This window comes from Gastrolobium bilobum, unplaced genomic scaffold (genome assembly GCF_033153095.1).
Source record: "Gastrolobium bilobum isolate Gb01-03AN ecotype WA unplaced genomic scaffold, APGP_CSIRO_Gbil_v1 utg8703, whole genome shotgun sequence".
Taxonomy (NCBI): Eukaryota; Viridiplantae; Streptophyta; class Magnoliopsida; order Fabales; family Fabaceae; genus Gastrolobium; species Gastrolobium bilobum.
Genome location: NW_026895474.1, coordinates 48,654 through 75,750, shown reverse-complemented (window position 1 = coordinate 75,750; position 27,097 = coordinate 48,654). Strand labels below are relative to the sequence as shown.

The window sequence follows — 27,097 nt, the reverse complement described above, 5'->3', positions numbered from 1 at the left end:
AGCAACCCAACTCAAACTCATTAAGTTGGCACCGTTAACATTTATTCAGTGTCACTCATAACATCCTAGGAAACAAGAACAAACCCTAGGAAACAAGAACAAACAAACATGGTTTATAGTACAATTTCAGGTGTACGGTTCCCTGCTGTTCCTTTCCTGCACAAGTCTCCGAGCTTCCACGGCGATCGAAGGACTTCAACTCTCTACTTTCTTCTCAACAATGATTCCTTCTCTCTGCGTAATCCACTTTCCCTCATTCTCTTCGCTGTTAATGCTTTTTTACTTTTACCGTTTCGTTTCATCATCGTTTCACTTATAGAAAGTAGAGCTTGCTTATGAGAAGTGGAAACTTGTTGAGTTGGTTTTTTGAATATTATTACTCGGTTGATGGATTACTCAAGAGTACGATTAGAGCATGATAAAACCACATGTGCGGCAAAAAAGTTTCTACCAAATTTTAACACAATTGTGCATCACGAACTCGAATTCGAGACAACTAGTTAAGCTGGAATAATCTCTTACCAGATGATCCACGTGTTTGGTGGTAAGAAAATTGTTGTTGAGTTGGTTTTAATTCCAACGACTTTGATTGTTTGTTCAATTTTTAAGAGTAACGACTTTGAGAGGCTAAAACGCCTTTGAAAGGCTTAGATATGTTTGTTTCGTTTATAGCACATTGTGTCTTCTATATAGTTTCTGCTTGGAAACTGGTATTGGCAATTAACTGAGTAACTATAGAATATACATCACATGATTCTGTTAATTTTGTAGTTGAATTCTGTTCCTTTCCCCACCCTCCTTTATTGTTTCTTGAGAATATAAGATTGAATCTAAATCATTATAAGGTTTGATGATTAAAGGGAAATAGTCTGCAATTGGAGGGGCAATGATTGGTAGTAGACCATTATTAACATTTTGAAATCAGCATCAGTTGATTTGTGAAAATGGGCTGTAGGTATCGTATTTAATGATTGATCAGTTTGAATACATGAACCTAACATTCAATCTTTTTAATTAGGCTGCTGTAACATAAAATTCAATCTAATTTGTATATAAAATTAGTAATTCTGTGTGATTGGCTTGTAAACACCTTACTGATAGTTTTTACTTGATGACTTTATGTAGGGAAGACCCTTGCTGGAAAATTTTCCCATGATTCTGATTCCTCATCTTTTGTGGTTGCTGCATCTGATAAAGTACTTATTCCTGAAGGTCAAGATGACACTTCATCCTTGACAGAACAAGTTGAAAATCCTGATATGATCTTGGAGGATCCACAGGTGCCCTTGTCCTTCTCCATGTGGCTTGTATTTTTATAATTCCTTTTGCATGCTTGTTAAGTTGTTGAATTCCTTTCTTTCAATTGGAATTGTGGTTTTCATGTCATATACATTCAAAGAATGTATAAACTTTTGTCGCACTTTTGTTGCAAAAGGGTGCATTTTAGTTTAATTTTGGCATAATTAATCCATTATTCCACTCTTATTTATCAAATTAGAGTTCTTTTACGGTGAGAGTGGTTTAATTTCTTATTCTACTGTCCCTCAAAGATTGAAAAATACGTGTTGATCAGCATTTCTAACTCTATCAGAAGAACTATAGTACATTTGAATTCTGTTCACATCTATTATTCTGATAAACATAGGGATTCCTCCTTTTGTCCTGAGTTGTCCTTATAAAAGTTATATTATTCTATAGATTTTATCTGATCCAATATCAGTTAGAAAAAATTATGAATTTTGAAGGAAATGGGCATGTTGCAACTTGCAATTAGTCAAGATTGTTACTTGCAAATCACTGTTTTTTGGCTAGATATGTAGACTCATAATACTCGTAATTGTTTAATAATATTTTGGACTTGAATACAGTGCACTTTTTGTTTGTAGGCTGAAGTGTACTGGAATTACATAATTCAATTATAGATAGGAAAATGAGGGTTTTGTATTGATTCTATTGAATTCAGTTATCAATAATACATTCGAACTAGCCAGCAACCTGTACTCACATGTAAATTAGAAGTAAAGACACTAAGTATCTAATGAACTGGATTCTTGGAACTTGGAAGCATTTTATATTAAAGTGGGACCATGAACGTATTTTGGTAATTTTTTTATGATGTGGATTGATGGAAAAAAAAAAATACAGAAGACTGTTTAAGGTGCATCCACAAAGATTGTCTTAAATTATAGGGAAGTAATCACTTGCATGCCTATTAGTATTGTCATTAATCAAAGCTTATGTAATATTAGAGCTATTTGGACTAAATTACTGTTATTTTGCTGGTGGTCAAACCTGATTTTCTTGGCCGTCTACTGTAGGCACCACTGTTTTCTTTTTTTCCTCCTCTATTTCCGTAGGTAGAAATCCTTCAATTACATTTGGTTCACTATTTTTGTTTGTAACTTCTGTTCATTTGTTATTATTAGTCGCAAAGGGCAAAGGCTTTCTTTGAAATCTTAAATTTCTTTAAGTGCTCATTGCTGAATGTATATTTTAGGCTCTTCAAAACTTAGGGGATTTAACCATGAAAGATGAGAATAAATACGATGACATCGAAGCAGGTAGCAGTTACAGAGAAGTTGAAGATAAGCATGGTTCTGTTTTGTCATCACTTGTAGAAGTTAATGCCAATGCTGATGCTGAGAAGACATCAGTGTCTACAGACAGGAAAGTAAAACTAGAAGGAGATGAAGTTAAACCTAAGATCATTCCCCAACCTGGCTCTGGGCAGAAAATATATGAAATTGATCCACTTTTGCAAGCTTACCGTGAGCATCTTGATTTCCGGTAAGCTAACCTTTTAAATTCATCTTCTTAACGTAAGTGAAATAATTACCTGAATTTATAAATCAAATAGGAATTGGAAGGTTTTTATAATGTATTTGTAATTGTCATTTAGTTGATAAGTTCATATATCTATGCTATCATATGAAAAAATAATTGACAATCTGTTGCTCATATGTGCAGCTATTGCATAGGAGGCATTATAATGCTTTGAATCAAGTTGCTCACTCTTTGTTAATTCCCTTGCAGAGACCTCTGTTGTTTATATTAATAAGTGTGTGCCATGTTTAATAAGATTTTTACGATTCATTACATCTTGCTATAGCTTCATATTTTAAAAGTATTTTGCACTATAAGGTAACTGGCTGCTTTCTTTGCTATATGTTCTGTTATTATCTTTTGTTTTTATTTTTTCTCCCTACAGCAATATATTGATTAGGTTTTTCGTTAAGTAATATTTTCAAAGAATAAATTTTTCGATTCCATGAGCAATGTAATTGGTTCAACCAGAATACCATTAGAATGGTTTAATATAACAAACTGCCATGGGAAACCATGATAAATAAAAAGGTAACATTTTCTGTCTATTGGAATTCCTTTTTCATGTTGGTGTACTTACTATTTCACTGTGCCACCCCAGGATTAGTAATTAGTTCTCTTAGCACAAAGACCCAGGTGGTATCATTGATTAAAATTTTTATTCTCTCTTCTTTCTTTCCTACCTAAATCCCAATAATTTTAACATAGTATGTATCCAACTCGAGCATAGTTTCTCCCTTCTATTGTGTTTAGTTCATGGAACTCGATTACCACGAAACTATATTGTATTTTTGTTTGCTCTCTATCTCTCCTTTGAGACTTTTTCCGTATTAAGTTTTAATCTTCTGCTCTTGTTTCCCTAGACATTGTTGCTATTGTTCCAGCTTTCTTTTTTACGTATATTGGCTTCATTGTAACCTGTCTTTCTGTAGATTGGCTCCGCTTCCGGCTGTTTTTTAGCCTAGGTTGTCAGTAGCGGCCCACAGCGCCGCTAAACCGCTACTGTAGCGGGTAGCGGCGGTCGGCCGCTACAAACCGCGATGCTACGTGACATTGGCCGTAGCAGAAGGTAGCGGCGTAGCGTAGCTACAATACTGCTACCCGCTACACCGCTACACTACTCCCATGTTGGAATTTGATGGAGAATCCGAAAATGATGATGATTTTCTTCATTAGTTCACTTCTTGTACTTGACTATTTGACAATTTTATTGTTCATTTTTGTTTAGTTTTGTATCTTTCCTTTATGTTCCTTGTATTTGACATTGATTGTGGAATTATGTGTTTGATTTTGTGTGACTTCTTATATTTGAGCATTAATACTAAAAGCGGTATTGCCTCGTTTCTTGACTATTACTAATGGAAAGATACCGAGAAAAGAAGAAGGACTTGCATATGGTGTTCATAGACCTTGAGAAAGCATACGATAGGGTTCCAAGGAAAGTTTTATGGTGGGTCCTGGAGAAGAAAAAGGTTCCATTAAAGTATGTAAAGGCAATCAAGGATATGTATGATGGGGCTACTACATGTGTAAAAGCTTGTAACGGATCATCAAGTTATTTTCCTATCACGGTAGGTGTACACCAAGGGTCGGCTCTAAGTCCTTACCTCTTTGCCTTAGTTATGGATGAACTAACAAAAGATATTCAAGAGGAAGTGCCATGGTGTATGCTTTTTGCAGACGATATTGTGCTTATTGATGAGAGCAAGGAGGGTGTTAATAGAAAACTTGAATTGTGGAGAAGCACATTGGAATCCAGAGGATTCACATTAAGTCGAAGCAAGACTGAGTATCTGAAGTGTGAGTTTTCTCTGGTACAAGATGAGGACCAAGAACCTGTGCATCTAAATGGTCAAGAGGTACCCAAAAAAAATGCTTTTAAATACATGGGCTCCATTTTACAAAACGGTGGAGAGATTGATGAGGATGTAAATCACAGAATCAGAGCAGGGTGGATGAAATGGCGTAGTGCATCTGCATTTTTGTGTGACCGCAAAATTCCCCTGAAGTTAAAAGAAAAATTCTATAAAACGGCAGTACGACCGGCAATGCTATATGGAGCGGAATGCTGGCCAGCACATAGGCAACATGAGCATAAGATAGGAGTAGCAGAGATGAGGATGTTAAGGTGGATGTGTGGTTACACAAGGATGGATAAGATAAGAAATGAAGATATTCGACGAAAGGTCGGAGTAGTACCGGTAGCCGAGAAGATGAGAGAACATAGATTGAGGTGGTTTGGGCACGTGATGAGAAGACCCATGGATGCTCCTGTAAGAACAGAAGTTTGTTACCAAAAGCTAAACACAAAAAGAGGCAGAGGTAGGCCGAAGCTTACTTGGGGGAAAGTAGTAAAACAAGATTTAATGGAGTGGGATATAGATTGGCGGACAGTATGTCTTAGAAAGGAATGGAGAAAAGCTATAAGTATGGTGGAGGATTAGACCCGCTGTTATTCCTATGTTCCAGATGGTCCCTTTTTAGTCCTTTTCCCCTTCATTTCCCCCACTTCTTCTTGTCCCTTTCTTTTTTACTTTTATTTATTTATATATACATATATTTTTATTTTATTTTATTATTTTATTTGTGTATTTTTATTTATTTATTAATTTATTAATTTTTTTTTTATTTTTTTTATTTTTTTATTTTTATTTTTATTTTTTTTTTACTTTTTTTTCAACCGTTTTGTATCTTTCATGTGGGTTCATCTACCACCGACCCCAATTAATTTGGGATAAAGGTGTTGTTGATGTTGATGTTGATGATGTGGAATTAATACTTCACTGTAGCGGCAATACCGCTACCCGCTACACTGCTATACCATTTTCGGGGTCGGCCGCTAACTGCTACTGACAACTATGTTTTCAGCATATTGGCCCCTCTCTAGTTGTCTTTCCACATATAGCCTTTGTTTTAGCCTGTCTTTCCTAATATTGGCTCACTCCTAAATATAATCTGGCCTCCATCTCTAGTCCCAAAATCATTCTAGTCTCCTTCTCCAATCCTAGATGCAATTTGGCCTCTATCTCTGGTCCTAGTGTAGTCCTAGGTGCAGTCTCCATCTCCAGTCCCACATGTAATCTGACCTTGTCTCCTACCATTGGTTTATATTTTTACTTTATTTTCATTTTGTATGTTTAATTGTAATAAGCTTTAGCTTGAGGGAGGAGTGTTAGAATATCTAAAAGCACTTTTTTTTTTTTATAAAAAAAAGCAGCTTTTGAAATGGGAGAAGCCTTCTATTAGTATAAATAAAGCTTAGTACTTTGTCTCTTGTATCACATCTTATAACATCTGTTCACGTCATTATAGAATATTATTCAGAATTTTTGTTCTCTCTCTTCCTTTTCCCCTTCCTAAATTCCTATTGGTTTTAACAATAATGAATCTGAATCCCTCTCCCTTCTATGCCTCCTATTATTTAAGCTAAGCTCCCTCCATTCCAACTATAACCACTTAACTAATTCTATAGCTTCCTAACTTCCTACGTCCTATCACCACGAGGGAGCAACTTGACAAAGTTGACAACATATGGTGGCACAATTATTTTGACCCAAACCACAAAGGGGTAATTGAATTTTATCTATTTTTTTTAAGGGATTATTGTTTCTCATGTTATAGGAGATAATTTTATCTCCTATGCACACATGAAAGTATGTAGGACTCATGTTTTCTTTTTTCTCTCTTCTTTTCACATGGCCCCACACACTTTTATGTGTGTAGTTATCTCCTATAACATGAGAAACATTAATCCCTATTTTTAATTATCATTTCTTAATTACTTGTAAAAATAATTTCATATGATGGATATGCCACTGATATTTAATCCAAAAATAATAAATTAATAATTCAATTTTCTGCTTTTTATAGATTTAGTTTATTAACATATTTTTAAGTATTTTATTTTATATTTTCCAAATTCTTACCTGCTTTGCCATACTTAACATGCTGTTAGCAACATGAAACCTGATTTTTTTAAATACATTTTTCTCTTTCAGTTATGGACAATACAAAAAATTGCGCGAGGAAATTGACAAGTATGAAGGTGGCCTGGATGCTTTTTCTCGTGGTTATGAAAAATTTGGCTTTACACGCAGGTATATATTAATTTTACTGGTTGATGCTCATGTATATATTCAACTTTTTCATTTTCATGAAGTTACTCTGCATTCATAAGGTGATTAATAGTAAGTATTATCTGTATATTGCCTAGATTCCAAGTCCATAACCATTCAAAAGATAAAGCTATCATAATTATTTAATCCAAATGAGGAACTTTTTCATATTTTAATCGAGTTTAACTCTCTTTTTTTCCAGTGCTACAGGCATTACTTACAGGGAGTGGGCACCTGGAGCTAGAGTACTTCATCTCAAATTCTTAGCTTTTGATATTAAAATTGTTTATGGTTTTATGGTTCAAATTCTTTTATAGTATTTGTATTCTTTAAGCACAATCTTTGACAGCAGTGCAGAGATGCTCTGCTTCATTATCCATTCATGTGAGACCAGTGTTGCAGTTTTTGAGTGCATCAATCATTGTTTCTTATAACTACTACAATCTTTTCATATATCTTCGAGATAAGAGATTCAATGGATTTCTCTGAGTTGCTTGATGAATTATGCTCTCTTTCAAACTTCTTAATTTATACAGACATTCATATATTTATTTGTTTGAGCTACGGATTTAGCCTTACATATGATTACTATTAAAGTGTCAATATAATGCATCAATGATAAATTGCCAACATCTAAAATTAACTGGTGGAGTAGATATGTTCATTGGGTAGTAGAAATGATAAAAACATTCTATTGGAAACATCAAATTCAGGATCTCCCTTGGGAGACATTATATATATATATATATATATATATATATATATATATATATATATATATATATATATATTTTATTGTTGGATACTTTTTCAGTCCGCAGCGTTAATCGGAGACTTCAATAATTGGGACCCAAATGCAGATGTGATGACTCGGGTATGTTACCATTATTTGGCCTTTAAAGTTTATATTTATGAAATTTAGGATGTTTCATTTCACTAAAAAATTGATATATGCAAATGAGTGCTGGTTGTAGCATGGATCAATCAACTTCTGTTTTCGTCTTTATACTTTTTCCTATTTGTTTGATCTATAATCTAGCTTAGATGCCTCCTCTTTCCCCCTTTTTCTGTTCCTATTTATTCTTTGTGTCAAATTAAGTTTGTTCCATGTCCTTCCCAGTTCTACAGGGACCATTTACATGCTGTAGGGACTAGCCTTCGTTAGGGTTATATGAATTTGTCTGAGATACACAGGTTGATGTGATGAGGGAAGATTAATGGCAAAATATGACTTGGTGATGATTAGAATAATGTGAGATAATTATCAGGCATGAGGGTAGTATTGGAATTAAATTTATTAACTTTGCTCTGAACACGGGTTTTGCAATTAGGATATCTGTCCTTTTTTATCAACTCTTCTATAACAGTGTCATAAAATTTATTAGGATTAACAATTTGAACTCTAAATACCTGTAAGATTAAGAATTATTTACTGTATCCCATAATGATTTGGTAGTTATTCTATTATGGTTCATGCTTGGTTTGCTATATGCTTGCAAATGCTTTTAAAACCATTCATGTGCATCCACTAATACCTAAGTTTAGGAGAATTTTTTCTTGATATGGTAACAAAGTATCTGTGATGTGGTTAGGAGTTTGCCAATCCATTCTTCTAATCAAATTATGAGGGCTTGTGCCCCGCCCTTCAAGCTCGAAGCGTTTTTGTGTGGGGGTGTGTTAGAGATATAAAACCATTCACATGGCTCCACTTAACATCATAAGCTTTTGCAGTAGTTGATTCTTCAATCTTGACAATAGTAATAGAGTTGCAGTCAATACCCATTTTACAATCATAAAATTGTCTTTAAAATGCTTAATTCAGAATTCAAAGAGTTGTTTATAGAAAATAATGTATTAGGTAATGTATAGGAGTTGAAAAAGAGATCTTATTGATAAAACTGTGTGTTACATTTGTACAATTGCTCTCTATTTAAAGAGACTAAATAACCTAATGGGCTAAGCCCAAAGAAGATTCTCAAATGGAAATAAATAAATAAAGAAATAAAGAAATATAATTATTTACAACACTTCCCCTCAAGCTGAAGAATTATCATTCCTAGCTTGCTAGTTAGCTCTTGAAACCTTTCTGAGGGAAGTCTCTTTGTCAGAATATTAGCTAATTGACGTCCAGAAGGGATGTATGGAGTGGTGATCAACCCGCTATCAAGCTTCTCTTTGATAAAATGGCGATCGACCTCAATGTGCTTAGTCCGATCATGTTAAACTGGATTATGAGCTAATACAAATGGCGGACTTATTATCACAAAACAGCTTCATAGGTCCTTCACATCTTATTTTAAGATCACCAAGTATAATTCTCAACCACAATAATTCACAAACGCCTTGAGCCATAGCTTGAAATTCAGCATCAACACTCGATCTGGCAACCACGTCCTGCTTCTTACTCCTCCATGTCACTAGGTTACCATAAAGAAACATGCAATAACCAGTGGTAGATCGAGGATCAGTTACGGATCCAACATAATCAACATCGGTATAAACTTCTAAAGAGAGATTGCCATTACGCCGGAACAACAGTCCTTTACCAGCAGTAACTTTAAGATACTGAAGAATTCTCTCCACTGCCTGCATGTGTTTTTCTTTTAAATTATGCATGAACTAACTTACAATACTGACAACATAAGCAATATCTGGTCTAGTATGAGCCAAATATATCAATCTCCCAACTAACCGCTGATAGTGTCCTTTATCAACTGGAGGACTCTTCTCTTCATAACCCATATTGTGATTCTGCTCAATAGGAGTATTAGAGGGTTTACACCCAAGTTTTCCCGCTTCTTTAAGAAGATCAAGGACATATTTCCTCTGGCTGATAAAAATTCTTTCTTTTGAATGAGCTACCTCTATCCCTAGGAAATATTTCAATGTCCCAAGATCTTTAATTTCAAACTCGGAGGCTAGCCGTTCTTGTAGAAAATGTTTCTCCGTAATATCATTACCTGTTATAATAATATCATCAATATATACAAGGAGCACAGTTAGCTTCCCATCTTGGGAGTGCTTGAAGAATAGTGTATGATCTTCTTGACTCTATTTATATCTTAAGGCTAGCATAACCTTAGTAAATCTCCCAAACCAGGCACGAGGAGACTGTTTCAATCCATACAAGTCCTTTTTTAACTTGCAAACTTTATTTCCTCTATCCATAGAGCCAAAGCCAGGTGGGATTTCCATGTGGACTTCTTCTTCTAACTCACCATTAAGGAAAGCATTCTTCACATCAAATTGATTCATATTCCAGTTGTAATGGGCAGCAAGGGACAACAAAGCTCTCACAATATTCATCTTTGCAACTGGGGCAAAAGTTTCTTCATAATCAATGCCATAGGTCTAAGTGACCCTTGGCAACTAACCGAGCCTTATATCTCTCAAGAGTACCATCAGAATTTTATTTCAAGGCATAAACCTATCTGCACCCTACTACTTTCTTTCCATCAAGTCTATCAATAACCTCCCATGTTTTATTTTTCTCCAAGGCATTCATCTCATCTTGCATGACTCAAGCCCAATTCTTATCTTTTAATGCTTCATGTATTGATTTTGGGATTGAGATAGAATCTAGTGCTGAAATAAAGCTTTTGTGCTGCACATAAAGGTTAGTAAAAGAGAGGAAATGAGAGATAGGGTGATGGGTACAAGATCTTTTCTCTTTTCTTAGGGCAATAGGTAAATCATCAGAGGTACTGGGTAAGCTATCAGAAGCAACAGGTAAATCATTAGATGCAATAATATTAGGTTCAGAAACAGGAGAAGTAATAATATTAGGATCAGAAACAAGAGATTAAGGACTTACTAGTGGTTCAGACGATTGAGGTTGCTGGTGAAGCAGTGTGGGCTGCTTTCTCCTGTGATATACCAACTCAGGTGTCACAATCCTCCTTGTTTTCAGTGTATCAGATGGGTCAGACACAGAAGAATAAGAAACAAGAGGAAGAGGTGTAGGAGAAGACATGGAAGGTCTAGACTCAAAAATAGAAGGTGATGAATCTACTGAAGAACTGCTCTCCCCCTGAAGATGAGGACTTGGGAAAAAGGACTCAGATTCATGATATGTGATATCCATTGAGACAAAGAATTTTCAACTAGCAGGTTGATAACACTTGTAGCCTTTCTTATAAGGGGCATAACCAAGGAAGATACATTTGAGAGCCCTAGGATCCAACTTACTGCGAAGATGTTTATGAACGTGGACAAAGACAACGCACCCAAACACTAGTGGCTGAAGACTCTGCATAGAGTGAACAGAGTGAAAGAATGAAGTCATTGAGTGAATAAGACTTACATTGTCAAGGACCCGAGAAGGCAAGCGATTGATCAAGAAAGCTGCAGTAAGAATGCCATCTCCCTAATAGCACTTGGGTGCATGATTCTGAAAAAGTAAGGCACGAGCAACTTCAAGAAGATGACGATTCTTCCTCTCAGCAACTCCATTTTGTTGAGGAGTGTCCACACAAGTAAGTTCTTGAATCATGCCCTGATCTTGGATGAATTTGGAAATACGCTGATTGACATATTCAGTACCATTGTCGGACCTTAGTCTTTTAATTCTTTTACCAAATTGGGTCTCAATCATTTTATAAAATTGAAAGAATAACTGTGGAACCTCAGATTTTTCATGCATTAAATAAACCCAAGTTACACGAATGCAATCATCAATGAAAGAAACAAACTATTTATTACCAGAAGCATGAGGAACTTTAGAAGGACTCCAAATATCAGAATGAACAAGATCAAAAGGCTCAATACTTTTAATGGTACTAGAAGGAAAAGAGACACGATTGTGTTTAGCAAACTCACAAACATCTCAATGAAAATACTCAACAGACTTTGACAAAAATAATGATGCAAATAAAGACTTAAGCAAATGAAATGGAGGATGCCCCAAGTGTTTATGGTGGAGCCAAATCAAAGAGTCGGCAGTAGACTGAGATTGAGTCAATAGGGTGTGATCTTTAGCGTACTTTGCAAAAGATTCTGGCACAAGATAGTACAACCCACTGTGCTCCTTAGCACACCCAATCGTCTTCCCCGTGGCGAGATCCGGAAAAACACAGTGAGTAGGGAAGAAAGTTACAGTGCAATTCAAATCTTTGGTAATTTTATGGATAGAAAGAATATCAGTGGAGAGTTTGGGAACATAAAGAACATTTTGGAGATGTAAGGAAGGCTGTAAATATATGTTACCAAAACCCGCAAGTGATGTGTGTGAGCCATTAGCTACGGCTATTGTATGGGTGCCAATATTAGGGTTATAAGAAAGAAAGGAGTCAGTAAAACAAGCCATATGATCAATAGCACAAGAATCGATAATCCAAGAATGTTTAAAATCAGTACAAGAAGAAAAGAATGAGTAGTGGAGCTCATACCAGTCATAGCCAAAGTACTAGTTTTAGATGGCTTACTCAAAGAATCAAGCATAGTCCAATCTGCTCCAACTCATCTCGGCGAACAGAAATAAATTCCGAAGATGCACCATTTGAACTCGCCATAATGTTGAGGTGAAAATATCACAAACGCAAATCCAAATGATGTCTGACCGAAGAGAAAACACAAATCTGGAAAGAGGAGACAAAATTGAGCAGTTCTGTCTTGGAGCATTTTTTTTTGGCGTGAACAGTACATCATGAACAGTGCACATGAACAGTACCGATGAAAAGTCACGTGAACAGTTACCCCCCCCGGTGGATGAACAGTGCGCACAGTGAACATTGCCGATGAACAGTACCGCGGTAGAAAAAGAGTCAAACAAAGATCCTCTCGGTCCAAAAGGTCCTTGGAAAAAAATTCCGGTTGTGGCTTGATGGCGGTGAGAGGCAAACAAATATGGTTCCGCTTTGAAGGCAGCAGTCACGGAAGTAGAGCCCTTAGAATCGAGTGCTCTGATACCAAGTTGAAAGAGAGATAATCTTATTGATAAAACTGTGTGTTACATCTGTACAATTGCTCTCTATTTAAAGAGATTAAATAATCTAATGGGCTTAGCCCAAAGAAGATTCTAGAATGGAAATAAAGAAATACAATTATTTACAACAATAGGTAATAAATATTGATGGTATTTGGATAATTAGTATATTGAGGATTCAGTAAAATCCTTATAGGAATACCATTCATGTGGCTTCACCTAATCTCTTAAGTTTTCGGGATAGTTGATTCATGATATGTTATCATAACTTTTATGACCAAGTGGTAATGAGTTTGATCCTTACTACGTTCATTCTTCTAAATAAAATGAATTTTCAGCACAAGGTATAGATGAGCTTGAGTATTATCCACGCTTTAAGCCCAAAGTGTTTTTATGTGAGGGGGCATGTTAAATATAAATACCATTTATATGGCTTCACCTAACAGTTTAAGTTGGTGGGATAGTTGTTTCTTGACAAAGGTTATTTTTAAAAAAAAAAAGTATGAAGGAAAAAGTATGTATAGGCTCAATACACTTTCATGACCAAATAGGTTTAGCTAGTGACTTCCTGTGGTTCTCTTGCTGAAATCTTTAACATGACCAGAGACAATTTTGTTGTTTTATTTTAAACATTTTTTTGCTTTCTTAAATTTTCAATCCTAATGATGTGGGATGACTTGAGTTTTGACTTGTCTTACATTTGTCTATCGGGGGACTTGGTGAGTAGACATATGAAGATGGTCAAACATTTCTTTATAGAAAAGTCAAAACTTTTAATTTTGAATAAAAGGTTATTGAAGGACAACGTGCAAGAAACTTGGGAGGACTGAAAAAAACTGCATGGTGTGGCACAGGGTAATGGTTGATCGATTTATCTATCTTTTGTAATATTCTTTGGAATCAGAGATCTCTTGTTACATTTGGTATATGTGTAAAGAACCAATTCAACCCAAAAGCTTAAGCTGTTGGGTGAGGGCCTTTTTAATGGTTTATATTGTACTTGTAAAGAACCAATTCAACCCAAAAGCTTAAGCTGTTGGGTGAAGTTACATTAATGATTTTATATATCTCAACACGCCCCCTCACACGAGAGCTTACTGCGCTGGAAGAGTGGACAATGCACAGGCTCACTTACCTGTGCTAAGAAAATTCCACAAGAGAAAGTCACAAGAGAAAGTGGAGGCGGTAACCCGGGACACGAGGCTCTGATACCATGTAAAGAACCAATTCAACCCAAAAGCTTAAGCTTTTGGGCGAGGTTACATTAATGATTTTATATATCTCAACTGTACTCTAACACGCCCTCTCACAAGAGAGCTTATTGGGCTTGAAAGGTGGAGATGCATCAGGCCCAGCCTACCTGTGCTAAGAAATTCCACAAAGAAAATGGGGGACGGCGAGGATTGAACCCGGGACACGTGGCTCTGATACCATGTAAAGAACCAATTCAACCCAAAAGCTTAAGCTGTTGGGTGAGGCCTCTTTAATGGTTTATATTGTACTCTAACAATATGTCAGCTATGCTGGTTGCTTATGATTTTCTGAAATGTATTTGTGGTCCCCAGTCCCCACATTTAATGAAGATAGTGATGTTAGTAGGCAATGGAAGTTTCACAATGCAAGTAGAAAGCTTGTTGTGTTCCTCAGAAGTTAGTGATTCCATATAAAGCGATTTTCACCCTAAACTGGTATTGCTAGTAGAATCATGGATACTCCAGTTGTAAACAGAGATCATACTATGTATGTACTGATGGATGTGATTGTATTGTAACTAATAATACAGGCTCTTGGTCCTGTATAGAGGATACCCTCAGTCAAATTTGAATGACAACTTTTGTTATGTTAATGGCAATCTGTTGGGTTCCAAATTAAAATCCAAGGATGAAGAGATTGGATTAATCTCGAAATCATGGGATTATGAGCTGTAAATTTATTCCCTTTTCTGTTTTTGGTAGTTTTATATCTATAAGTTGAAGTTTAGTTTTAGTTGTCCTTTTGGAATTCCTTTTTTCTCTCTTGACAGCTAGCTATTCTAGTGTATCTATGTAACCTTTTATTCTGAGTAAAAATAACGCAGTAATTTGCAGTACCACCATTTTTACAATCTTTAAATGTTCTAGTTTTGTCTTAACAGAATGAATTTGGTGTTTGGGAGATCTTCTTGCCAAACAATGTGGATGGTTCACCACCAATTCCTCATGGATCTCGAGTGAAGGTGATTTTTCTCTTGAACAAAATATCAACTATTTTTTATTTTTTTATTTTTATGGATTGGGGTGTTCTCCATATATGCTCATATGGTCCATATTTTTTATGATTTATTCTTTATGAAACAATTAAATCATGCTTTATTTTCTGTTGAGAACTGAGTGTTTGTGTACACAATGAATCATGTATCACAAATTGTTAAGATTTTCCAATTATGTAATCCGGTTCTGTTTCTACATAAATGTTTCCAATATTTTTTCTTATTTTCTTTTTCTAAAGAATTGTGCTAAGGAAGAAGACCAAGATCAAGCCATGTATAAAGAAGAATGCTATCTGTCATGTAAAGAACTTGGGATTCTTTACATGTCATAACATCAGTAAATATCAACGGATATCTGAAAAGAGTCCCCTATTTTTAGGACAATATGTCTTCTTCTTCTTCTTCTTCTTCAGTTCTCCCAAAGCAGCTCCACATTTACTGTGCTGACACCAGCCTAGAAACACCAGAAAGAAAGAATTGTATCCCACTACTTGACAGTATCTAAATAGGTGATTTGCTTACTGTTTTGCACAAAAAACATCAGCTAGCCAAAATACAGCCCTACTCAAATTGATGGTTTTTTAATATCCTATTCTTGTAGGTTTAATGCAGCCTAAATGAATTTGTAAATGATTTAACAGGTTTAAATTTAATTACATATGTATTTTGTTGCTTGTTGGTACATAGATCTTTTATGGTTAATGTCTGTCAAACATTGGATGATTATGGGTTGCATGACTTATATTTTTAATGTGAGTTATTTTTGGTAGAATTAGTGGTTTTCTTTTGCTGAGCCCTTGTCTCTCTACAAGTACACTATTTGCTATTGGTATAACTACGGAAGCCATTAAGTCCAACACTGTCCAGGTGCTAGATATTTCTGGTATAGACTGGTATTTTTGGATAGTATTGGATTTGTCCCAAAAGTTTGGAAATACTTATTTTATGCCATTTCAGAAGCTTCTTGGGAGAAGGCATGCAAAGAGGGGAAGGCCTCAATGCATTGCGTGTCATATGCATTTCTCTAATAAAATTTCTTCTGTATTAAGAGAAATGCTAATAAGGATGATCTTTTAGCTGGGACAGTACATGTTAAACATTTCTAGATGTCTTCAACTAAGTCAATGGGAATTTTCTGTTAACTTATCAGCTGAATATATGTATTTAGATTCGCATGGATTCTCCATCTGGCATCAAGGACTCAATTCCTGCTTGGATCAAATTCTCTGTACAGGCTCAGGGTGACATTCCATATAATGGCATATACTACGACCCACCTGTGGAGGTAAGGTTATGCATTTCTTCCATGTAGGTTACATTTGGAAATGTTACTTGAACATGTTATGGGATAGGATTTTTAATGGCCTCTCTTTGATGCTCTACTCAATACTCCTTGTTGTTTTAAGGGAATTTATGTTATTGATATGTTAAGAGATTGTATATCTTTGTTGTATTTTTAAGCCACTTTGGCTTGCATTTTTATTCTTTTCTTTTTTCTGTTAGGATGATTTTATCCTGCCCCCAAATGTACTTTCCTTTCTGTCTAACAATATATTCTTTTACCAAAAAACTAAAGGGTAGCCAACACAACATTGCATCATTTTACAATGTTTGGCGGCATGCTGCACAGTACGCTGTAAAATTTTAGAATATTAAATGAAGATAATGATTTATTGATAACAGTAATTTCCAGTTGCCTGGACAGATCTCAGTTGCAATTTAATATAACCCGTGATGGGTACTTTAGTTTCATTAACTTCTGCAAATGGTTAACTAAGTTTAAGATGATTTATTGATTTAGTTTTGTTTTCTTTTACTGTTATTCCTCCTGTGCTGATTAGTTTTTTTTTCTCTCTTTTTAACAGGAAAAATATATCTTCAAACATCCACAGCCAAAGAAACCAAAATCTCTTAGAATATATGAGTCACACGTTGGAATGAGTAGTCCGGTGGGTATTTTTAATCGATTGTGATATCGATATATGATCATTCAATTGTTCTTTCCATCTCTTGGTTGGCTTATTTTGAAGTCATCGATCCATTACATGCTAGAGTAGGGTTTTGTTTATCCTTAATGGCTGAATTTCAAGGACTAAATTGTTTGCTGGTATATAAATTTTCTAAAATGGGAATATTTGATTTGCTAGAAGCCAATGTATTTAACTTCTGTGAGAGCAGGACAATGGTATCTTTATTATGATGCAGTAGAAGATGGTAGACGGCAGCTTAAACAATAGAATGGGGAAGAGAAGTAGGATAGATTGAAGTATAACGATATTAAAAGGGTTCTAGTTTTAGGGTTAAAAAACTCTGATTTGAAATTTGATAGTACGGCTAAAAGAAGGCTGAATACAAAACTCTAACGACTATATAAGGTCTAAACCTTATTAAAAGGTCACATGTTAGTCATGTGACTACTTAATATGTAATAAAAAACTGTTCAAAAACAAAACAGAATGGACTGAAACAAACAACATAAAAAGAGCATCAAGGAAGTCGTCAATAACTCCTTGTTGTGTTGTGGGCAAACTGCCAACTTGCTCAGCAACAGGGGTTACTACCTTATTAAATCCCTCAAAAGAGTATGGATTGATATGCAGCCCAGAAGGTAACTCTATTAGGTAAGCCTTAGAGCTTATTTTCTTCAGCAATTTACATGGCCCAAATTTCCTGAATTTGAGATTGTGGGTAGCAACTAGGAAATTTCCATCTCAAATGCACGTGAGACATATGACCCTCTTCAAATTTCTCAACTCTATGGTGCTAGTTAGCAGCAGCTGCATAGGCCTTATTTCTGGTTTTAAAGCTCCCCCAACCTACAAACAACCATGGTTAAGAGCAAAAATTTTGGTTCCAGTGGCTCAAATCAGTGCACAGCCAACAAGGAGAGAGTCATGGGTAGTAGAGACTTCGTGGGAGTAGTTCTAGATTTTTTGGGAACTCAGAAGTTGAATAATGATGGGATTAGGTCATGGAAAATGATATTCCTCTGATACCATGTTGAAATAATAAGATTTGTCTAGAAGCGATGGAATAGAGATAGATTGACACGAGGTGTTAATAAACACTAACCTAATGTAATTATACTAATGATTAGGTCACGTAATAATGCAGTGCTAGTAATACAATCCTAATGCTCGCAGTTGTCAAACTTGAGGTATTCTTTTTATTTTTTTCTTACTGCTTACAATGTTGTCAACCATGCGGTGCAGGAGCCAAAAATTAACACGTATGCCAATTTTAGAGATGAAGTACTACCTCGCATTAAAAGGCTGGGCTATAATGCTGTCCAGATTATGGCTATCCAAGAGCATGCTTACTATGCTAGTTTTGGGTAATTTTCCTCTACTTCCTATTTGATGTACTCCTAGTTCAAGAGTATTGCTTATGGTTCCACACTCCCACTGTGATTCTAAGAATAACAGGCAGTTGTTCTCTATATTTCATGTTTCTCATGCATTAGTGTTTTTCTCATAAAAGTGGTGTCTTAATTATAATAATATTATTCTGTGATGCAGGTATCATGTTACAAATTTCTTTGCACCTAGCAGCCGGTTTGGAACTCCTGACGAACTTAAGTCTCTGATAGATAGAGCCCATGAACTTGGTCTGCTTGTTCTTATGGACATTGTACATAGGTAATGATGGTACTTTATTTTTATTTTTTAATTCCTTTATGAGAATATATCTATGGACTGTATACTTTTGCTTTTCCCTTTTTTTTTGTCCTTGTTTTAAATTATTAATACTTATCAACTCTACATCTTTCAACTCCGGCTTAGACCTGATTACCAATCCCTTATGAATGTAGCCATGCATCAAATAATACATTGGATGGGCTGAACATGTTTGATGGAACTGACAGTCATTACTTCCATTCTGGATCACGTGGTTATCACTGGATGTGGGATTCTCGCCTTTTTAACTATGGAAGCTGGGAAGTTAGTTCCATCTTCACAAATTCGTTGACATTAGTTCTGCTAACATTTTCCCTCATGATCTTCCATACCCTCTGATCGATGGTGACTTATTTTTATTCTTAACTTAGGTACTAAGATATCTACTTTCAAATGCAAGATGGTGGCTAGAAGAATACAAATTCGATGGGTTTAGATTTGATGGTGTCACATCAATGATGTATACTCATCATGGATTGCAGGTACATCCTAATTGGTTTCTGTGATTTTTCTCCCAAGTTTTTTGGTATTTTAAGATAACTCACCTTCATTAATAATTTGTAATTAGTCATCAAGGATTGTTGAATCACCAAGTAAAAGAAAAAGGGGATGAAATCATAAATTCATTATGAATTTTCTCTGAAGTAGTAAACAACGCAGAGAAATTGAGGAGTCTTCTTATTTTGATGAATCTGTTTGTTTTCTTTTGCTGCATCTGTTATGGATGGGATCTTATCCTCTTCTGTGACCTTTTTTCTTCCTACTATGAAATTCCTTCCTTTATGAATGTTGAAACTTGAAAAAGAGAATATTTGGGAGGAGATGTGTCTTGTGTCTACTGTCTATCTTATTTATAGTATTAGTGCATTAAGTACAAGAGCTAATCACAGACTAATTAGTAATTACTGTTGAGATATATAAAACCATTAATATAGCCTACCCAATAGCTTAAGCTTTTGGGTTGAATTGGTTTTTTTAATGGTATCAGAGCCTCATGTCCCGGGTTCAAATCTTGCCGCCTCCCACTTTCTCTTGTAGAATTTCTTAGCACAGGTAGGCTGGGCCAGTGGGCCTGTTGCATCATCCACTCTTCAAGCCCAATGGGCTCTTATGTGAGGGGGCGTGTTGAGATATATAATCCCACATTGGTTGTATGTGCCAACTAATGTGGAGTTTATAAGGCCTTAGGCACTCCCACCCTATGAGCTAGCTTTTGGGGTGGTGTATCTCAAGGTTCTTTAAAGTGGATATTGCACAGGCCCAATTTTTGGTTTACCTTTTTGTGCTTTTTATTTTAATTCCACTTTAAAGTGGGGGCGGTGAGGATTGAACTTGTGACCTTATAATCACTCAAGCTCTGATACCATGTAAAGAACCAATTCAACCCAAAAGCTTAAGCTTTTGGGTTGAATTGGTTCTTTACAATTACCAAGTTAATTAATGGCTATTAACTACAGTAATAACTATAGTTTACTAATAGTGTAAGATGTGCTAAATTTGCTTATGAATCTAGACTATTATTCTAACAATGACCAAAGAACAAATCTCTGCACAATTATTCCTAGCTTGATCTCTGAACAATTATTACTATCAATGCTCACCCAACCCTCGCAAAGTCAGGGAGACTTTTTGCATTCGGGTTTTCCCTTTGCCCTTAGAGATGCTTGGAGTCTTTTTTGGTATAATCCAGAGTTAGAATCTATACTAGATACATTCATTTACTGTAAGTTAATTAGTGCTCTAATATAGGAGCCAATTATTCCTGTAATTGGTTCTATACATAGTATATGCAATATGTAGTCTGATTAATTACACAATTCCAGCCATACTCTCTGTCTTCATGAAGGCTGTGTTTCTTATTATATCGCATTAACATTTCCTTGCCATGATATATTCTCACAGTTTGATTACTGGATTCTAGACTCCCTTGAGCTAATTTGGCACTGGAAATCTTTTTTATTTGGTATCACCCCCTTGACAGTAATTTTCATGCTGTGAGCCTCCCTTAGTTTTGCCATTTCAATAGAACTGATTTTTTTCACTTGTTATTGATTCTGATATTGTTTGTTTTCTAGAACCATTTTACTATAAGAAAAAATCATGTAGAACTAGAACCAGATACTGAAATGGTTCTAACATCTGATCCAGACAAGAGGATATGAAAGTTGAAAAAGAAATAAAGAAACAAAGAAGGAAAGAAACACTGTTAGAAATCCGATGAAAGATATTCTAATAGTGGGTTACCTTTAGTAGAAAAGCATGAGCTTTCACTCATACAAAAATTTCTTTCTCAATTTCCAACCTCCTTGTTTTATTATAAGAATATCTTTTTGCTTTCCTGCAGGTAGCTTTTACTGGAAACTACAGCGAGTATTTTGGATACACAACTGATGTTGATGCTGTGGTTTACCTGATGCTGGTTAATGATATTATTCATGGACTCTTCCCTGAAGCTGTTACAATTGGTGAAGATGTATGTTATCCTTTCCAAAGTCATCATGTGCAAAATTGATTTTAGAAATTATGTAACTTCAGTTACAACTCCCTCTAGAAGTGTAATAGACCTCCTACTACTAAGGTATATGAGAGGAAGGCTAAGAAAGGATGTACTGGGTGAGATGGGAATTTTGGGGAATATTCATGCAGCAGGAGTGGAGTATAACAGAATTGATGATGTGGCAGAAAAGGACAACAAAGGTGATTCGGTTAGTGGGGTGGGTGAATATAGGAGGGAACCGAGAAGAGAGAGATAAGCAAGAATTTACTGAGGTTTAGGAAGGAAGGTTGCAGCCCCTCAGTGATGCTCTATCTTTGTTATTTCTGTTTGAGTTTGAGTGAGTTTGTATCCAGATTTCTCATCCGATAATGATATCAGTGGCAGAGGAGTATATCTCAACCTTTATTAGCTCTCCATGGTCAAGTATTTTGGTTGCCCAATAATGTATTATGGTTTTTGTTGTAAAGAACTAAAATACAGAATACTGTTTTTTTTTGTTAGAAAGTTCAGTATAATTTTTCTCAATATCAATGAAAACTGACACTTGAATTTTACAAATTCTTTCCATTTACAGGTCAGTGGAATGCCAGCATTCTGCCTTCCTACTCAAGATGGTGGTGTTGGCTTTGATTATCGCCTGCACATGGCGATTGCAGACAAGTGGATTGAGCTTATCAAGTAACACTTTGTGTTTATTTTTGGTGTCCAAATAAAACATATTAAGTTCCCTTTGCAGTACTCCTGGTTGTGGAAAATTATACTGAAACATAAAGTATATGAAGCTCTTTACGGTATACTTGCTTAGTATGCAATATACATATATATATATATATATATATATATATATATGTATATGTATATATATATATATATATATATATATATATATTGACTATATACATCAAATTCTGAAAGAACAAAAGAATGAGTAGAAAGAAAGCTTGGAAATGGTCACATATATGCGCGCCAATGAGAATGGGCCCAAATGAAAATAGTATCAATCTAATGTGCAATAGTACATGCAAATCAGATATGATGTGGGTTTTCTTCTCAACAAGTATTACTTATTAGCCTGCATATAAAATTTTTACTGCCTTGGTAAGTGTGGCTCTGTAATGCCAGCTCCAAAGGCATGCTAAATTTGGCGTAACCTTGACTTAATAATGAGTGCTAAGCCTAAGACCTTCAAAATCTGAAGAAGTCATGTAAGTGTAAATGAATTGCGATTGTTTGTTTGAATTTACTGCAGGCAAATCACTCGTTAACTTCTACTGAATGACTAATTATTTGTATCTGGAAAGACGCAACAATTTATGTGTCTTGACATTGAATTTATAAACCAAAGGCAACATCAAATTGCGTCCCCCTTTGGTTGCCAGTTGTTTTTCAAAATCTTAGCTGTCCTTAAGCCCTTATATTTGACCTGTGTGTCCATTGTCATTCAATCTCACTGTTTGTTAGTAGTGTGAAAAAAAAAGGTGTGATTTCAACCATGTCCTTGTGTGTAGGAAGAAAGATGAAGACCTGAGAATGGGTGATATAGTTGACACACTCACAAACAGAAGATGGCTGGAAAAGTGTGTGGCTTATGCAGAAAGTCATGACCAAGCCTTGGTTGGCGACAAGACAATCGCATTTTGGTTGATGGACAAGGTGCTTAGCTCTTACATATGTTGTGTTTCTCATATAAGAGCTTCTTACATAATAATGATATTATAGCTGTGTACTTTATTTTTTCTGCACTCCAAAATCTATTAAAAGTTGATATTCATCCCCGTGAAACTGCCTGCTCCAATCTTTTTGTTAGAGAATAGTATAAATCATTAAAAATACCCTCACTCAACACCTTAAAATTTTTGGTTGAATTGGTTCTTTACATGATATTAAAGCCTCGGTGTCACGGGTTCGATCCTTGTTGCCCTCTACATTCTCTTGTGAAATTTCTTAGCATAGGTAAATTGGACCTGATGCATCATTCACCCTTCAAGCTCAATGGGCTCTCATGTGAGGGGGCGTATTAGGAAATAGTATAAACCATTAAAAAGGCTCTCACCTAACACCTTAAGGTTCTGGGTTAAATTGGTTCTTTACACTTTTTTGTTTGTATCATATGCATAAACAAAGAAGAACTCGACTATTTTAAATCTCGTCAAAATTTACTCTTCATATGCCCTTGTAATCTGCTCCTTTGAGGATGGGTTGTAGTTTAGAAGATCCTACAATGACATCCCTTAGTTTTCCAGCTGTTATATCTTTTTTTCTTCCAGTTGAATCATCAAGGACATTTGCATTTAGTTTACAAGTGTGTACTCTAGCTGCTTGTCATTGAACATTTTATATTATATTCTTTTTTCTGCTTCAGGATATGTATGACTTCATGTCTTTAGACAGACCATCTACTCCTCTTATAGATCGTGGCATAGCATTACATAAAATGATTAGGCTTATTACCATGAGCCTTGGTGGTGAAGCGTATTTGAATTTTATGGGGAATGAATTTGGCCATCCTGGTAAGCATTGGTGATTTCCTTTTTTTCATACTTTATGTAGTAAAGATTCACCAATGATTTGAGTTGTTGCTGTATTTTAAAATCTAATGATTTCAAGAAAATGTTCAGGTTGTTAATTCATTGTTCTTCTGTTCAGAGTGGATTGATTTTCCAAGGGAAGCTCGATATCTTCCTAATGGTGATGTAGTTCCTGGGAACAATAACAGTTTTGATAAATGCAGGCGTAGATTTGACTTAGTAAGTTTCTGGGTTACTTCAATCACAACTTATGCAATTACTAATTTATATTCCTGGTATTTATGTTCATGACTAAAAGGTCATGGGTTTGAATTCAGGAAACAGCTTCTTTGCAATTATGCAAGGGTAAGGCTGCGTACAAGGATTACCTTTACCCCACACTCGCTAGTCGGGTTTAACGGAGAGTGGCTTTTTTATTTTTTATTAAAGGTATTATTTGAATATAGCAATTAATGTGGGCCAATATAAACAACAAAGTGGGTTAACTGTTTCCGGTTTTTCATGATTTCTTTTATGGTCTTCTCTTTGACTTAATGGCGTGTGGTTTGTCTTACGATGAGGGGAGAAAAGCTGTTAGCATCATAGAGGGGTAGAATTTGTGTTATTAATTTTTTTTTTCTTTTTTTCCCTCTCCACTCCCTCTCTCTTACTCTCTCAATATCAACATCAACATCCATTTATCCCAAACTCTCTCTAAATGAAATAATTTTAATTTTTTAATTTTTATGTTTTCATTTATTTTCACAATATAAGTTATATTATTTTTCATTTATTATTTATTTTTTCTTAATCTGTTTTTCCTTTCATATGAGTTCATCTTAATTTGAGATAAATGATGTTGACATAAGAAATAAAAACAAGGAGAAAGAAACTAGTACCAAGCACAAGGTAGTAATATATTTATAATAATTATGAAACATTGTTTCCGGATAGAATCAACCAGTTTTGTGGGTGGAACTCTTAGAACTAATGCTGCGTTACTAGATACATCAATTTGACATTCCATATTAAAGCACACTTGTTTTGTAAATGTATATTACCTTTTGTATTTATTAGTCTAATCCATAGGCATTTTACAAACTTATGTTATTGGCCATCCAAATTGCCAAGGAAATAATTCATGGGTCACAAATTTATCTTCTACTTTTTTTAACCAGGGGGATTCAGACCTTCTAAGATACCGGGGGATGCAAGAATTTGATCAGGCCATGCATCATCTGGAAGAAAGATTTGGGGTGAGTCCTATTGTTTTCCTGCCTCTACTTTTGTGCATGTCAAGGAAATTCCCTAATCAAGTTTCCTTTGGTGAAGACTCAAGTTGATTTTGAGTACCATCATCATCATAATAATAAAGATACCTTGTGAAAGCTGATAATTGATTTTCCTTTTTATCTCAGACAGGCTCTACCTGCTTGTTTATTCTACTTTTTGTTCTTTCTAAATATGTATTATAGTGTTGTGTGCTCATTGAATTTAACCTAGTTTCTTTATCCCTGGGGGTAGATGCAGTAGTAATTAATGTGTAATAATTGTGTGCTTACTGTTGATGTAGTTCATGACTTCTGAACATCAATATATATCACGGAAAAATGAAGATGACAGGGTTATAGTCTTTGAAAGGGGCAACCTCGTCTTTGTATTCAATTTTCATTGGACCAACAGCTATTCAGATTACAGAATTGGCTGTTTAAAGCCAGGGAAATATACGGTATGATTTGTGTGTTATTACCTAGCCTGTGGTAATTATTTTGTAGGTACACATTCATCAAATCATTGCCTATAATCAAAGATAGTAACATACAGTTAATTGGTGACAAGATATTTGTTTAGTTGTGCATGTGCATTACTTGGTAGTACATATATGCCTTGTTATTTTGAGGAACGTTATTTTCTCTGTCTTGTTATAAATGTCTCCTAATACAGATCCCAAATTAGGAAATCATGATATGGCGGTTATTCAATTCCATTATAAGTGAACCAAGTTTGAATTTTCTCTGTTAGTGTGAATGTAAATGTATATTGATATTCATATTGAAATTATTTGTTTTTTATATCAAATTCACCTCTTTAACTAGGAGCCTATATAATCCTACCAAGGCGACCACCATTAAACCCTTTTCCCATGTTTGATGATATGTTCAATCATGTATAATGAATTATGCTTTTCCTTTTCCCAGATTGTCTTGGACTCGGATGATCCATTGTTTGGTGGCTTCAATAGGCTCAATCACGCTGCTGAATACTTCACCTCTGTGACTTCTCTAAACTCATTTGTTTCTGAAGTGTTCTTGTGCTCAGGCGTGGCCTAAAAAGCATGCCATTGTGTCTTGTTTTTCTTCTGTTCATGTTATTACATTCATGTGGATGTGATTTCATTGTTGTTTCTCCCACATAAACATCTCTTTATAGTTCCTTGGATGATTTTTTTACAGGAAGGATGGTTCGATGACCGGCCTAGTTCCTTTCTACTGTATGCACCTTCTAGAACAGCAGTGGTGTATGCCCTTGCAGAAGATGAAGTAGAACAAGATCAAATCAAGCACTGAAGTTCTGGTTCTGGTTCTGGGTTAAATAAAGGTGTCAGTGCTTAGTGGCATAGAATATAGATACAGTAACTCATCAACATAGCCAACCCACATATCTGATGGTTTGACAAACCCTGAAACAACCAAGAAGCAGAATTACATCCAAATGTTAATCTATGTGGAGCGTGTAGCAGCATGATAACGTTCAAATACATGTTTCTTGCACACCAAGCTTTCTTTTTTGTTAGGATTTCACCTGTGTAAATTGCATTTGAGAAATATATGATGTTTTTTTAAGAATCACGAATGTATTTATGATTTAACTTTTTAAGTCCAAAAAAAATGAAAGAAAAGATTTATACGATTGTTTGGCCCATTGCTTTGGGCTTCGGGTTTATTTTGGATATGGATATTTGTATATCATGAGATTGCATTTGCAGTTTTGTTGAATAAAATAAGGGAAAAAATGTGCAGTAGAAAAGTTATCTGTAATATACTATGTAGTATGGGTAATATATAGTGTAATTTTTGAAATAAACTCTTATCTTTATTTATATTTCAAAAGTTATACTATATATTATCTGTAGTATATAGTGTAAGTCTTGATTTCAAAAGTCACATTATATATTATTTATAGTGCATAATGTACTTCAGACAATTTTTCTGTAAAAAGTTAAACCCATCAAATAAAAGGTTGAATGTTAACCATGCTTTCCTTCTATCTTTTTTTTGTTTATTTTTATAGACAGAAATTTAAAGAG

At 35.1% G+C, this 27,097-nt stretch overlaps 1 protein-coding gene across 3 annotated transcripts; it reads left to right on the top strand.

Annotated features, from left to right (window-relative positions):
- Positions 1-12: 12 nt before the first annotated feature.
- On the top strand, positions 13-26,726 carry LOC133313565 (1,4-alpha-glucan-branching enzyme 1, chloroplastic/amyloplastic-like). 3 transcript variants are annotated; one of them, XM_061514956.1, is made up of 22 exons: positions 13-238; positions 1,126-1,280; positions 2,498-2,787; positions 6,822-6,920; positions 7,141-7,183; positions 7,753-7,812; positions 14,996-15,076; positions 16,278-16,394; positions 16,975-17,058; positions 18,322-18,443; positions 18,628-18,747; positions 18,921-19,050; positions 19,158-19,268; positions 21,131-21,259; positions 21,858-21,961; positions 22,792-22,936; positions 23,646-23,793; positions 23,930-24,030; positions 24,969-25,046; positions 25,364-25,519; positions 25,989-26,063; positions 26,244-26,726. In XM_061514956.1, exons 1-22 carry the CDS (start codon positions 109-111, stop codon positions 26,355-26,357), a joined length of 2,592 nt encoding a protein of 863 aa, XP_061370940.1. In that variant the 5' UTR covers positions 13-108; the 3' UTR covers positions 26,358-26,726. The 3 variants fall into 3 exon arrangements, 2 of the variants coding, with proteins under 2 accessions (XP_061370940.1, XP_061370951.1); XR_009751830.1 differs by lacking the exons at positions 25,989-26,063; positions 26,244-26,726 and adding an exon at positions 24,129-24,240 and having other exon boundaries at positions 25,364-25,415; XM_061514967.1 differs by lacking the exons at positions 24,969-25,046; positions 25,364-25,519; positions 25,989-26,063; positions 26,244-26,726 and having other exon boundaries at positions 23,902-24,034.
- Positions 26,727-27,097: the final 371 nt, after the last annotated feature.